The sequence below is a fragment of the Aquila chrysaetos genome, chromosome 20, assembly GCF_900496995.4.
Source record: "Aquila chrysaetos chrysaetos chromosome 20, bAquChr1.4, whole genome shotgun sequence".
Taxonomy (NCBI): Eukaryota; Metazoa; Chordata; class Aves; order Accipitriformes; family Accipitridae; genus Aquila; species Aquila chrysaetos.
This window is the reverse complement of record NC_044023.1, coordinates 6,959,622-6,974,308: the sequence shown is the minus strand read 5'-3', so window position 1 is coordinate 6,974,308 and position 14,687 is coordinate 6,959,622. Positions and strand designations below refer to the sequence as shown.

At 37.2% G+C, this 14,687-nt stretch overlaps 1 protein-coding gene across 1 annotated transcript in view; it reads right to left on the bottom strand.

Moving 5' to 3' along the window:
• The window catches only part of LOC115353834 (musculoskeletal embryonic nuclear protein 1), a 45,959-nt gene that overhangs the window by 15,870 nt on the left and 15,402 nt on the right, over nt 1-14,687 (bottom strand). Inside the window, exons 2-4 of the mRNA XM_030043839.2 lie at nt 11,134-11,182; nt 9,218-9,313; nt 5,438-5,559 (exon numbers count right to left, since the gene is read on the bottom strand). Of these exons, the coding sequence (XP_029899699.1) occupies nt 5,438-5,559; nt 9,218-9,313; nt 11,134-11,182 (267 nt within the window). The remainder of the gene's footprint in view (nt 1-5,437; nt 5,560-9,217; nt 9,314-11,133; nt 11,183-14,687) is intronic.

Sequence of the window (14,687 nt, the reverse complement as noted above, 5' to 3'; positions counted from 1 at the left end):
GAGAAAAAAAAAAAGAAAAAGAAAAAAAAGGAAAAAGAGGACCGGTATGCCTAACAAGCTTTGCAGGCGAGCTTAAAGCAGCACTTAATTGGAAACCAAAAGGAAGCTTTGGACCAGGGGTGTTATCTCTTTAGTCTTCACAATAGTCTCTGCAACATCTTCAAAGGCAGCTTAAAACTTTTAGCCTGGGGATGAATAACAGGCAATGGAAATTCAGATGCCTTTATGTATTTGTAACGCATAACGGATAGTTGCTACTTCCTTTTCTGGAACATTTCTGAAAGACTTTCAGTATTAATACTTGGTAATAGTCTTGAGACTTACTGTTTGCTGCCTAAATGCTACGAAATGAAACCAATAAATCAGACTGGAGTCCAAAACAAAGAAAACTTCCCGAACAAGTTTTACAGTAAGAGCTACTGATCAACACTCAATAGTCCAAGAGGAAAATGGTTAAAATGCTCACAAGTTTTACAACTGTATACTGCAGTTTATGGCTTCTGTTGTAAAAAAAATAAGTTAGAAAATTTGAAAGGGGAAACATCAGTAATTCAAATTTGAACAACTGTGATTCTTCTGAAGATACAAGGTCTGAATTAGATTTGAGAATTAAATTTTAGCAATTAATTTCTATACTCCACATTTTTATTAGTATTCTCTATTTTCTTCACTAACTAGCAAATACGAAAAAAAAAAAATCCAGCTTTAGCTACAGAGTTACCATTGAAACTTTACCAGTTTATTCTAAGCTCTTTTCCAATCTATATTTAATTCCTAAAATTAAAGACAGCTATAGCAATTTTGCACCTATTCCAAGTCCGCCACATGAGATTTTGTATGTCCAAAAATTGTGAAACTATTAAGAGTGTTGTGCACTATCACCAATGAACATTTTGTTCCATGATGTTTTTGCGGGGAGGGGCACTGCGTTTCTTTAGTACATGACTGAAATTACAAGTTGTGTATATTAAATTCTACTTTTTGTGTGCCCTACTGCATCTACAAAATTCTCTCTCAGCTCTAATTACAAGTGGGGAGAACAGGGATGCTGTCTACTTTGAATTCACCAAGTCTTTTGACAGTCTCCCAGTAGCATCCCTTTAGAAAAGCTGGGGAGATACAGACTGGATGGGTGGACGTACAATTCTGACATAAAGGAAAAAAAACTTTCACAATGAGAGTGGTTAAGCACTGGAGTAGGTTGTTCAAAGCGGTTCTTAAATCTCAAACTATGGATAAAATAAAAACTGGACTGGACCATGCCCTGAACAACCCACTTTACCTTTGAAATTAACCCTGCTTTGAGCAAAAGGTTGGGTTACATGACCTCTGGAGATCCTTTCCAACTAAATTTTTTCTATAATGTTATAAATTATGCAATTCACGGGAAAAAGTAGCAGTTAACAACATCACCACATCCAGGAGGTGTTCCCAAGAATATCTGGGACATTAGTACGTTCAAAGATTCAGTACACAAACTAATTAGAGCTTTAAAGTTAATGTTGAAGCCACAAAGCTCTAATTTCATTTCTAAAGTCTCTGACAGTCTCTCCTGAACTCTGATTTTATACCTGTCATGTATAAATTACATGTCTAGAATAAACTAGCAAACCAGTAGAAATCTTGTTACTGCAAGAAAAGCTCATTAAGACTGAAACTGAAAAATTTTGAATCCTCAGTGACAACTGCAGCAGCATTTTTGGAAAATGCTGGGCAATGAAAAACTAGTCTATACAAGTGTATACTATCTTCATCAGCCACTTTTTAGAAGCACATTTATAGACAGCTCTTGAACAAAATACCTGTGATTCCTCTATCCTGTAACTTCTCTCTGTTCTTCAAATCCTCAGAAATTTTCTTAAGAAAATGTCAACTCACAGAACTACTCCAAGATAAATTCTAAAAAGTTTTAAAGTAAGTGCTATCTACTCTATATGGCTGTAACTAAGTTGCTCTGCAAGTTGCAAACAAAGAGCTAGAGGGAAAAGATGCATCAAATACAATTTCTAAGCTTTGCCATCTGAGAAGCAAAGACAAGCAAAGAGACCACAGCATAACTTAGTTGACAATAGAGTTCACTGTCACCAAGAGGGATTTAGTCACCTGTTTTCTGCTCTCAGCAGCTAAAGTAGCCTAAGACAAGAAGGGAAGGAGAATGCAGAGAACATTCTTTTCAGTACAGATCATGACTGCTTTTCTCCTCTTTACATACTCAAATATATTAACTGACTCTGCACTTCCATTAAAATCCAGCTGCTGATGTAATGAATCTGAAAATACAAACCCAGAAATATGAAGACAAATCTAATAAACTTAAAAATTCTGACAGAAAAAGGCCCTTGAGGGCGCGTCATGCTACTTTGTTCGTAAATCAGCGCACAGCACTGTTTTGCTGTACAAACAGCAACCATTTGTGAATGCTGATATTTTGGTATCCATTCGTTCCTTGAGGCATTTATGCTTAAAAACTATCCTCCATATAAAGAAGAGGCTTTTAAAACCAGCAGGACACTGCTATTTTTGTGACAGCTTCAAGTAATGAATCACCAGGGATCAAGTAATAGAGCTAAGAAGGGAAATGAGCTCACAGTGAGAATTAACTTGAGACAAATGATTATTTAGGCTCTAGAAACACAAACATCATCATTCAATCACAAGAGACTTGGAGGTTTGTTTTGGGGCGGGGGGGGGTTGGGGGAGGGCCTGTGCAGCTCTTGTTTGTTTTCCCACACTTGCAGACAAACTGAAATCACACTGATCTCCAAATGAGGACTTAACTTTACTACTTCAGGTAAAATGCCACAAGTCTCTGATACCTTTCAATGAGCAGACACTTCACCACCCATGTACGCTAAACATCCATATTTAACTTCAAAATACAAAGTCTAAACACACTTGTGACCCCACAGGACTGCATTTTAGTCCTCTCTTCTACTCAATTTAATTATTTTAAGTAATCTTATGAAAAATAGGCAAGAGTTTTCTTGGGGCCAAAGTGAAAAATTTTAAATAAATGGTGATATGAGGGTTTTCATTTCAGAAACAACAGTAGTACTTAACAGAAGAGGGCAGCAAATAATCCAATATAACTTGTCCTTTTTAGACAGATTTCTTACATAGGGTCTAACCTTACTGCACAGCCATTACTAATAACTTTCCATCTGCTATCTAGTTCTCTTTACACCAAGAACCTCTCCCACATGATTAATGGAAACACAGATTTACAATATGCTTTTTAATAGGCCTTATGATAGCTCGATTAAAATACCAACACACTAAGGTCAGGACAGCATATTAATGAAGATACAGAAAAAAAAGTTAGTCACTAATAAAGTGATCTGATATTGGAAAGAACAACTAAGTAAAGAGGACTTACATAATTTCATACATTGCTTATACACACACATGGAGAGAAGAAATACTTGATAAACAAGCTTAGGCATTTCAGATCTCCTAACTCAAAATGACAATAATGGATCAGTCACGGACCACCTCCGCAGCAGACACAAGTAACAAGTTAATTTGTTGATTTTAAGAGCTTAGTTACTGCCGTCACAGATGCCTCCTAACTAACTAAAATAAAAACAGGTTCATTTTGGAGGTCAGTAAGAGAGACAAATTTCAGGAGAGTGAATATACTCCCCACATCTTCCCATCCACACAGACCACTTGTGGTTAAAAGGACATTAAAATGGGAGAGTAGAACAGATTACACAAGAAAAAAACCAGAATACTATTAGGAAGAAATCAAATGTAGTATTTGACGTGATTACAAGTACCTTCCTATAATTGTAATAGATACACCAAGTTTTTTGCTCTGAGCAGAAAGTCAACTTTATATGGGCTGAAAGCTGTTCAAACCTCTTTAAGTGACTTCAAGCCAAACCAACAATCAGAAAAAGGGACTTCAGGCAATAGGTCTCAAAGCTCAGTCAGAAGTGAAGCTCAGCAGTGTCTCAGCAATTTCCTTGCCCTTTTCCCTTCCCTGGGCATTGGTGCTTACCTATTCCCTTAGAGACCCGAGTCTGGGGACTGATCTGGAGGAACTATTTACTGTTCTACATATGATGAATTTTCTGATGGTTTAGCTCTCTGAATCAGTTCCCTGAAGAGTCAGATGTGCACCAGTCCAAGGAAAAGAGTGGAAATATTGGACCGTGGCATGTGGGGAAAAAAACAGATAAACAGGGTTGTGGCAGTGCTGATTTAAACAGCTTAAATGGTCATAAACTGTACCCTAAAAGATACACATTAAATCTACATAACTCTAACAAAAAATGCCCTACCTAATGGTATAGGTAGTTATTTCTCCTAAGATAGATGCTTGTCATCATCTCTATTTTAAACCTCTGACATTAAAGCAAATAGCAGTTAATGCTATTTCATTTAATTGTAAACTTCCCAAGCTTTTAAAGTATTTCAACTTAGCAAGGCCTTTATTTATTTATTTTTAATTCTGCCAGCCACTTAGGATCATCAAAAACAAAGAAACATACAAAACCAAAAAACCTACCAATGACAATTATGAAACTGCTATGAAAGCTTTTACTTTGTTAGGCAAACTTTATTTTAACTTTTTTTTTCCCCCAAACCATAGGTTTTGTTTGTTTGTTTTTCTCTCTGATGAAGAGCCATAGCTCTCTTAAAGGCAACCTCTCCCCCATTCCTATCTCAAGGAGCTTCAAATGTAATTTTCAGCATCTATACAGAACTTGCATTCCCAACCAGCCAGACTCAGCAATCTGAAAATAACAAGTTGAACAGAATTAAATGTTGATATTGAGTATGTATGATACTCAACTGCATCTGCAAATGCACAATTTCTGCAGATCAGTGGACTTCTGTGGCTAACATAATGGAAGATAAAACAGAACTTCAGGTGAAAGTGATTTCACTAGTCTATCCCTTAGCCTGTACAAAAGACACATGCATTTTTCATCAATGATATAAGCCCTACGTGTAGGAGTTCAAGTGATCATTACTTGAGGGCAAGCACAGGCCATCTTGCCATTCTCTTCACTGAAGGTATGTGTGTGTTTAAAGGGGGTTGGCAGAACCCTTAGCCTCTATCTTCAGACAACAGCATGTGGTTCAGTGAAAGCTATCATTTATTTAAAAGTGTTTCAGAGTAAATTTATCATACTGTTATTTTTTTCATGAGATTAGCCAATACCGTAATTTGTTCAAACACTCCTAAAAAAAAAAAATATTCAAAAAGTTGTTCCAAAATCACTAAATGCTTAGAGACTTGTTGAGCTATCTAACACAGAAGGTGCATGCTGAGATACAGAACTTAAAAGAACCGTCGTGACAAGTGAAATATTAAAGTGACCGCTATAATCATTGTATAATGATTTTAAGATGAGTTAACCACTAGCTGAAATATTCTGAGATTCTGTCATGAAAATCATTTCAGTGCAAGAACAGAAACATTTACCGTATTCACCAAAGCGAAGGGACTCCCACTGCTGCCATTCCACAATGCTGCTGACTACACGTATACCAATGTAGATTAACAGCATTCCTAATGTGGCATCTAACAAGAAGTTGATAAGGTACCTGAAAGGAAAAATGTAAAAGAAAACAAGGAGCAAGGGTCCATTTTCTAAAAGTTCAGTGTATTTTAACACCAGGATTGATAAAAGATCTGTATGTACGTTGAGAAGCCAGACTATTGAGAATAATCATTTACCCACTTCTGTAATTACATAGTTAGCCTAAAATTTAAATAGTTTTAGAAGAGTCCCAATATTTTGTTTCTGTCCTTAAAGTTAAGCTCCAACTTCTATTTTTGTGAACTCTGGTACGTGCACATACATACCCTATATAAACTCCAATATTCATTTTAGTCCTTTAAATTAAAACCAGATTTCCTTTTTACCATTGCTCAGTTCATTCTGCATGGAAAACCTGTATTTGAATGAAACCAAAGGAATAAAAGGAAAAGGAATAAAAAGAGAAGGTATCTTAAAGACACCTCAAGGAATTTGAAGGTAAAAAACCCAACCCAAACCACTTCCATTCTGAGGGGGAAAGACACCACAACTAGACTGTTCTTCTTGCTCAAGGGAGCTCCCTCCTAGCCTCAACAAGGAGCAATCAGCAGTGGACTACCATGCCTAGAGAGTACAGTCACTATCTAGGCCAAATTTCAACTTATTTAGTGTTAGGAAGAAAAGTGATTTACTTCCTTGCACTTCAGTTCTTGTTCAATAAATATTTGAAAAAATCAGGAACAAGACTTCCCCCCAAAAAACTCCCAAACAAACCAAACCACCCCCTCAATGGACACACATCTGATGCACTACTAGTTTTATTGTTTCAAAAAGAGGTTCTCAGATCTTACCTAAGCTTCAAGAAACTAGAGAATACTACGGGTTTCAAATTAATTCTTAGGTTCATTAAATGATACAGCTGAAAGTCAGAGCATTTTGTAAGTCATTTACTATCACTCATTTTAGCTAACAAAACAGCAGCTGAGAAAGAGCCAGCTATAAGACACATAGTAAATCCCTGTTACCGAGATTCCTATTTGTTAATTCCAAACACTTAAGGTAAACTAAGAGTCTATAGGAATTTATCTGCAGGGATAAAAACAGCAAATCAGAGACCTGTGGGCTTCAGCTGGCTGCAGAGAAAAATCCATGTGGACAAAATAGTATTAGAAAGTGGAAAGCAAGGACAGAATACGTGCCTTCAAAACAGTAAAGGAGGAGCTGTTCTGACCCTCAAAAGGCCATTCAAGAGTAGCTCAAAACAAAAAATGGACATGCCTTGCTTCAGTCAAGATTTACCCATAAGCTTCCTAAAAAATAGTTATTTTCTATAGTTATGTTTCAAATCAGAGTTTTCATGAACTTCCTATTAGACAAACATTAAAATCAAGGTTTAGTGTTTGGCAGAGGAAACTCAGCAATTACAAGTCTACACAAGTAATTTTAAGGCCACAAGGGGCTGCTCTAAGTCTATAGCAGGAAGGCAGCCATCAGGCTTAGGGAGAAGAGATGTGCCAACACCTATTTTGCATCAAATTACGGCTCACAGCGCAGGCCAAGTATGCCTGATATTCCCGAGCACGAGGCTCACTCCATGTAGGCAACATGCTCATTCTGTGATGCACTGCATTAACACCGCTCACATGTAACTGGTGCACCAGCACAAACAACGCAACAAGTTGCTGCCACTATCAGATAAATGCGTTCGGCTGAGAGTTCAGCAAGTAAAAGGCTGGGGTTCGTACAAACTTCCCGGTGCGCCGTGCACAGCCAGCCGAGTACCCTGCACTACAGAAGAGGAGTGCTGTTTGCTTTTTCTATTTAAAATTCTTCAAACAATAACCCATCTGTCAAGGTGTTTTAACAGATGTTTTACCAGCTTTGATATTATCACACACCTGCCTGAATTACAGCACTACATTCCCAATCTAACAAATGGCAACTTCCAATTCTTTCCAAGCTTTGAACCACAGTGTTTTCTAAAACTACATTTTCTGGTTTTGTTCTGAAAATAACCCACAAACTACAAAACAGAGAAGAACAAAAAAAAACCTATCCATGTTTGAATTTGCTGAGTAAAACTATTATTATTTAAAGTCACAAACAGAAACGTTGCTTTTACACACTAATTTTGAACCACGTGCCCACTTAAGATATATTTTTCTCAAGAAAGGACAAGTGGCTTTGGTTAATACTGCATGTTATTTTTTCTGCTAACACGGAGGCCCTGCACCCTTGTCTGAGAAATTATATAGCTCCACACTGTAATTTTTGGTATCCTGAGAACAGTGAATAACAGTTCTCTGCCTCACCCTCTTACTTGTTTTGTGTCATGTTACACTTACATGAAAAGTGGTGTTTGAAAATAAAGTTATGTAGACTATATTAAAACATGCAGAAGAGAATGCACATGTTAGTATACCTTTTATCCTGAAAACTCAGTACGCAGCACAAAGTTATTTTTAATTTTAAAATACTGTAATAAACTACTGAGCTTTAGCTTTAAACACTGACAATTTTAGACATGCTTTAGTTAGCTTACTTGAATATATACTTTAATATATAAAAATGGAATGAAAGCAATTTGCACCTACTAGTTTTTAAATCTATCAGGAAATTCTTAAATCAGTAAGCAAGCAAAATCCTACAATGATGCCTGGTATTATTGAAACTGTCGTAATTATAACTTAAACTTCACAGTTAGTGTGTTAAAATAAATGCATTTTCCCTACCAAAATGCTTTGTGGCGGGAAGAAAAAAGCTGTGTTTTACTTGCACGTTTATAGCATGTAGGCACACGAAAGAAACCGAGGAGGAATAAGGGAAATAAAATAGGCTTGTGAAGCAACACAAGCATATGCCCTGAGCTGTGTAGCTCCTTTGTTTACCAAAGGACAACAGCGAGCAGATACTATTGAAGGAACTGGATTGGTTTTAAAGGGCAAATTACTAGGCTTTTAAAAGTAATTTCACAGCTTCTGTTACCAGGAATGTGTAAGCTGCTTTGAGCATGAGCCCTATCAAGAACAAACCCAAACAATTACCATTTGCTTCAGGAGCTCCTGTAAAGAGCCTGACGGGGTCTTAGTCATAAATCTTCAGGTTTAATATACTACAGTGAAATGCTTATCTATTTAGTCACACTGCTTCGAGCGTGACATCGCAAAATTAATTTTTGTACTAACTGCCTGGGTACTGAGCAAGATTTCCTGCTTTTAACAAAATGAAAATACTGCAGTAGCTAATGTAGGTTTTAGAAGAAAATACACGAATGATCTTTGCTAAATATTCCTGAAAGCAACCTGACTTTATATTAAAGCATTGCTGCAGTGAGCAGTGCAGTTGGAGGTCAGTGTATGCAACTGTATATTCATTTCCTTTGGTCCCTAGCACCTCCTTCAGTAAACAGCCTCATATTACAATGTGCATCCTAAGTCCTCATTCATTAACTGTAGAGGGTGAAGTAGTAAGAGTTTACACTCGGTCTAAAATATCTATATACAGCCCAGAAAAAGCTTTCCCAGGTCCTGCCAGCCATAAACTAAAAGAGCAGAACTCTGATCCTCGATTAACTAAGCTTAAACCACAGGTTTTTGAAAGTGGTTGATTTTTACCGTGAAAATTGGTTTCTCAGCTCTGTCTTGCATTATCATCCACGTACACCATCAAACTCAACCGCAGAACTTCCATAAAGACCAATTATTATGAAATTAAACACTCACAGTGAACAAGGGTCTTCTTCTGTAAGGTCTGATAAATAGACATTTGCGAAGTGGATGAACAACATCCCTATGGCTTGCTTGGAAGTATCTAAAAACCTGTATAGAGTAAAAACAGTTTTTAAGACACACAAAACTGTTTATGCCACAGTCAGACATTGCAAATTTATTTTAATTAAAATTCCATCTCAATTATTCATTTTTTTCTTCAAATAAGAACATCAGAATGATAAAGTGTCATGGTATTTAGCTTATTTAACAGTGTTCCATTTTAAATTCTGCCCTTTTTTTTCTTGAATATTGCTAACAATAAACCAAATCATACTAACTTGAAACCTTACCACTGTAAATCTAAAGTCTAGGGATATCCTCTTGGTATCATATCCATTATCCACAAGCTAATCCTCACTAAACCTAGCTAAGTCTTTAATAACCTCCTGTAAACAAGGAGTATCCCAGCCTCGCTAGATATTTCAGTCCTTCTACGTTTATGCATTTTTAGCAAGTTTATAGCACAGACAAAAATAAAATCCTTATCATGTGCTTGTTGGTGAACAAGATAATAGCTGGCTAATGAGTCCTTTATCTATAGTATTTTGCTAAAAAGCCAACATATTTTTCACCTGAAAGCATGAAGTGGTCTCACTGAACTTTATCTGAAGTACAACAGCTTAGATCACACTGCAAAAGAATTACAACCTTGAAAGCATTATCTCCAAAGCAGATGACAGAGTTAGAGAGAAAATAGTTTGCTACTTACAGGGAAAATATAAAAAAACCCACTTAGATACTGATTCACTATTGACTCCAGCCCTTATCATTCTTTTATCATCATCCTTTGCATAAAAACAAAACTTCCAGTGGATGGTTTATTAAATGTTAAATATAGGAATCGTTTCAAAAGTATTCCGTAGGCAAGAGTGCATTCTTTATACAGACCAACACCCATTTTGCCTGTTGCTTCCATGCCTAAAAAGATCAAAACACCCCAACAGATCCAAACAACATTTTAGGCCCGAATTCATCTCCCCACCCTGACAACTTTGTTTTAAACTTCATTCTCTTGCATTCATTGCATGACATAGAAAGCAGTATCGGAGATGAAGCAGGAAGCCCGTGAGTTACTCATCTGATCAGTACACCATACTATAAATAACAATACTCAAGTCCCAGAACAAGATTCTTTGCTTAAAAATTAAGGGCTATCACCACACTTCTCAGAATTTCAGGCTGGGGTAGACTGATTTTGTATTGTACAAAGATTTTGTATTTATTTTTTCAATAAAATAAAGATCAGGATTAGTTTTGAAAAGCAGCATTGTACGAGATTAATTTAAACCACTGAAGTCTTCAACAACTGGAATGACAGCTTAAGATTTACACCAGTCTCAAAACTAGTACAGGTTATGTTGGCATTGCTACAATCCAACAACTTTTTAAAAGTAATAAAAACAAATATATTTTTATACCTTGTAAATACATAAGCCATAAAGGAATACATCTTTTACCATATTATTTTCTATCTTATACGCAGTAAGATAGCTACAGGACATGGAATTTTGTTTAAGCCCAGCTGAGAGCTTCTTGTAAGCTTATGTAAATTTGTAGATGTTCAATACATCTTAAGGCAACTGTAAGTTTCCATCTTCAGAAGAAGCACAACTTGAAGCTTTATGTCTAGATGCACATCTTTGCAGAGACTTCTGGAGGTGTTCAGCAAGAAAGAACCAGCAGGGAAACACACAGAAGATAACTTTTCATTGACTCATGTATTTTGGTAACTTCTTTTGTTCCTCACTGTCAGTCACCGATTTGTTGTCATCACTTTTTTTTAATCATCATATGCAAACAATCAATCCTTCAATTTCTAAAACACACAAGAAACAAAAAATTTAAGAATAAAGCATGCAGAAACATACCATATCCTCCAGGGACGTCTTTCATGCTTTGGTTCTCTGAAGCGTTTTACTAAGAAGGGGGGAAAAAAAAAAAAAAAAAAGCTAAGACAATCAGCAACTCCCAAAGCAACAAAAATATATAAAAGTGAAAGCAAATCATCCTGCAGAAACGTTACATTCTTTGATAAATTAGATCTTACATAACTGCATTTCAGTTTATCAGTCTCTTAAGGACACATTTTTAAAGAAACTGGCTTCCGTCACCCTCAAGTTCCTACAGATCCATCGTCTGACTGCCAATACACCTCACATGAAAAAATAATCTATTACCAACCACCATTTCATTGGCTTGAGCTTTTATGACTGCCCATCCAGAAAATTTAATTTCTGATAGGAAAGCAGGTATTAGGAAAAGCCGTTTCTTTTGCTCACTGGAGACCAAAAGTCAAATTGGAAAGTATTCTTATAATATAGGGGCAATCTATAATATCAGAAATAAATCAAGTGAATTAGTAGCAGGACAAATATATTCTCTGACAAAGTATATTTATTTTATGGATGACAAGTAAGACTTTTGTGGGCAAACTGAATTGCAAAAGGAAAGCAGGACAGATTTTTTTAGGCAGATAATCCCTTTGCAAAAAAGGTTGATACTTGTTAACATATTAAAACCTCAAAGAAATCCAGTATTAAAATTACTGCCAACTATACAAAAGCAAAAAAAAAAAAAAAAAAAAAGATGAATTTGACTATTTCAATCTTGATACAGTTTATAATACAAATTATTTCTATCTGATAGAAAGCTTCTTTCACACCCTGCCCAGCTACTCCCAGGTCCATCCCAGGAGCCATCAGCCCATCCCAGGTCCATCCCCACAAGCCCAGAGGAGCAGAAGCCCAAAGGCAGACGGGGGAACACAAATTCCAGACTCAGAGGAAGGGACGGCTGCCCCAGAAGAGCCTCAGCCCCACCAGCCAGGGCTGACACCCATCCTGGGGAGCCAGCTCCAGAGCACCTTTGCGAGGGAGGCGGTCAGTGCGTCAGGGTACAGGACAGGTATGGGATGCAAGGGAAGAGCATTTTGGGATTGCACAAGACGTACTATGCGTTGTTTAGGGGAGGAACCAAAGGCTGGGAAAGGGAAGGATCTAGATGACTCATGGAGGAACAAGCGGGGGAAAATAGAGAGATAAGGGGATAAAAACCGTTGCTCATACATAAACAGTGGCTGGTCCATACACTTGTACTGTCTGATCTGCAGTTTGTCATATCTTCTTAGGAAATTCCATTTCTAACTCTTTCTGGGCAAGAAAACCTTTTTCCCTACTGGGAACACATGCTCAGCCCTGCCACGGGTCAGACCTGGGGCAGGGAGCTGTGGTAGCCTCGCCTCTGCTGGATCTGCCCTAATGCCATAACACAGGTTTATCTTCTGTTAAAGCTGGAAGATACTAATTCCTTCTATATCCCAAAGATGGACCAAAGGTAACAGGGTAGTGGAAAACCTTTCCACTAAGGATGGGTTTTATATATGGGTTTTACTTCCTTCTTCTGTCCAAGGTTCAGTGTCACTCACCAGCTGCTTCAACATAAGTCTTGAAAAATAATTATTTAGGCTCTTATTTCAGAAGTTATCTCTTCAAAAAAAAAAAAAAAATTAAGCGCCAATTCTCCTCCTCCTCTGCAACTTGCAGAGATTCTGTCTTAAAAGGCACAAACCATACCAGGTGTAGGTCAGGCAAAACATCAATAGGTATTTTAACCTGCTTTTCCAGGTATTAGCAATGAATTTAAGTTTCAAATAGGATGCGATATATATAAATTATGCTTACCTAGCTTACAAGCCCTTAAAACACGTTTTGGTTTATGAACCAATCACAACTTCTTCACAAGTAAGGCAAATTTCCCCAAAGCCAATCATCCTCATACAATACAGCATTCATATGATTACTTGAATGCCTTAAATAAATAAATAGCACCTCCAAGGTGGAGGGGCAGCATTTGCAGGGAGCACCAAGCTAACAACTTGTGATTTTACTGTCACTGCTTCTGACAGCAGAGAGAGAAGCTGTGTTTCACCCCCATACAATACAACCATTAGAAATTAAAAAGTGACAAGAGGAAGACTCTACATTTACACCAAAGATAAAGTTGTAATAGCAACATTTGCCAGCAGTTTTCTCTGTGAACAGCATGCAATAAATATAAAACTTCTGTTAAAAATGAGCAACACTCAGCTAAGTTAACCAGTTTGCTGTTTATGACAAGTCCTCTCCAGTCACACTATGGATTACTTTAATTAGTATCACTTTTGCACAACAACAGGAAGCCACAAAGCAGCACAAAATAAATGCAAGAAACAGAAGTTTCAACTTACTGTCAAGTTTGTGCAAGATGCTTTTCTGGAGACAAAATAAAAATTAAACTGGTAAGATTTGCATACTTTGGCAGGGCAGGGGGGAGGAATTCCAAGCTTAGGCTCTTGTCTATTATTACTATGAAGAAGTTGTATAAGCCTGTGGATTCATTTCTTTCTCTAAAGTATTCACAAAGAATTTGTTTTGGAAGAGCATATATAAAACCAATTCAACTAACACCATTTCAAATTTTATCCATACTGAGAAAAAGACTTCAGAAGGTCCGTGTTTCTCTGGGCAATTCTGAAAAGATAATATTTCATTTGAGTTAACATTAAGCAGGAGAGTTAACTTCGAAAGCCTCTACAGATGTCTTTTGGGAATGTATTAAATGGCTGATCACACCACAAACTTCTACCCCCACAAATTAAATCAGACAATCTTTTTAAATGCGTTAGGAGTTGCTACCTGATGAATATGTACCTGTACACTTGAAAGCCCAGTAGATCCATATGAAACAGTGTTTTTTTTCTCAGCCTAGTTTCTGGCAGCTCTAGGTCTGTGAACATCATATGCAGATATTGCCAGGTATTTTCCTACATACCCCTGATGCAACATCCAGGTTACGCTGCCTGCCCAGCACAGTATACTATCACATCAGACTGGTTCAAGTAGAGAGTAATTTAACTTCTCCCCCAGCAAGGGAGCGTGTTTTCTGTATGGCTGTAGACAGCTGGGGCCTTCCCAGTAGCTAAACTGAGCAAAAAACCAACAGGCTGTAGATAACCACACTGGTAAGCGCAGGGTCCATAGCAAGTTTGCTATTAATAAATTAATTTTGAAACCAAAAGGCAGCACGTCTTTTCAAATAAAGATTCTGTAAATTTTTTAAGCATCTATCAAATTGGGGCAGGGAAAGCAATTCTTCCATTTGCCCTCCCTCAAAATATGTCATGATTGTAGATGCCCTCAGCCCCACTCACAGTTTCTCTTGGCAGTCTGCATTGCCTCACCACAAACTCAGAGACGTGCACTGGTGCGTGTGTCAGCTGACAGATGGATCTCAATCTGCCAGCTTCTCACTGTGAGGAGGTGGTACCACGCCATATGCTTCAATTCGAAGCGTTATACTCGCACTAGCAAGAATTTACCATATTTAATATTAATTAACTAATAATGTTCAGAATTTCATGCTGAATTATAAATGAAGAAGGAAG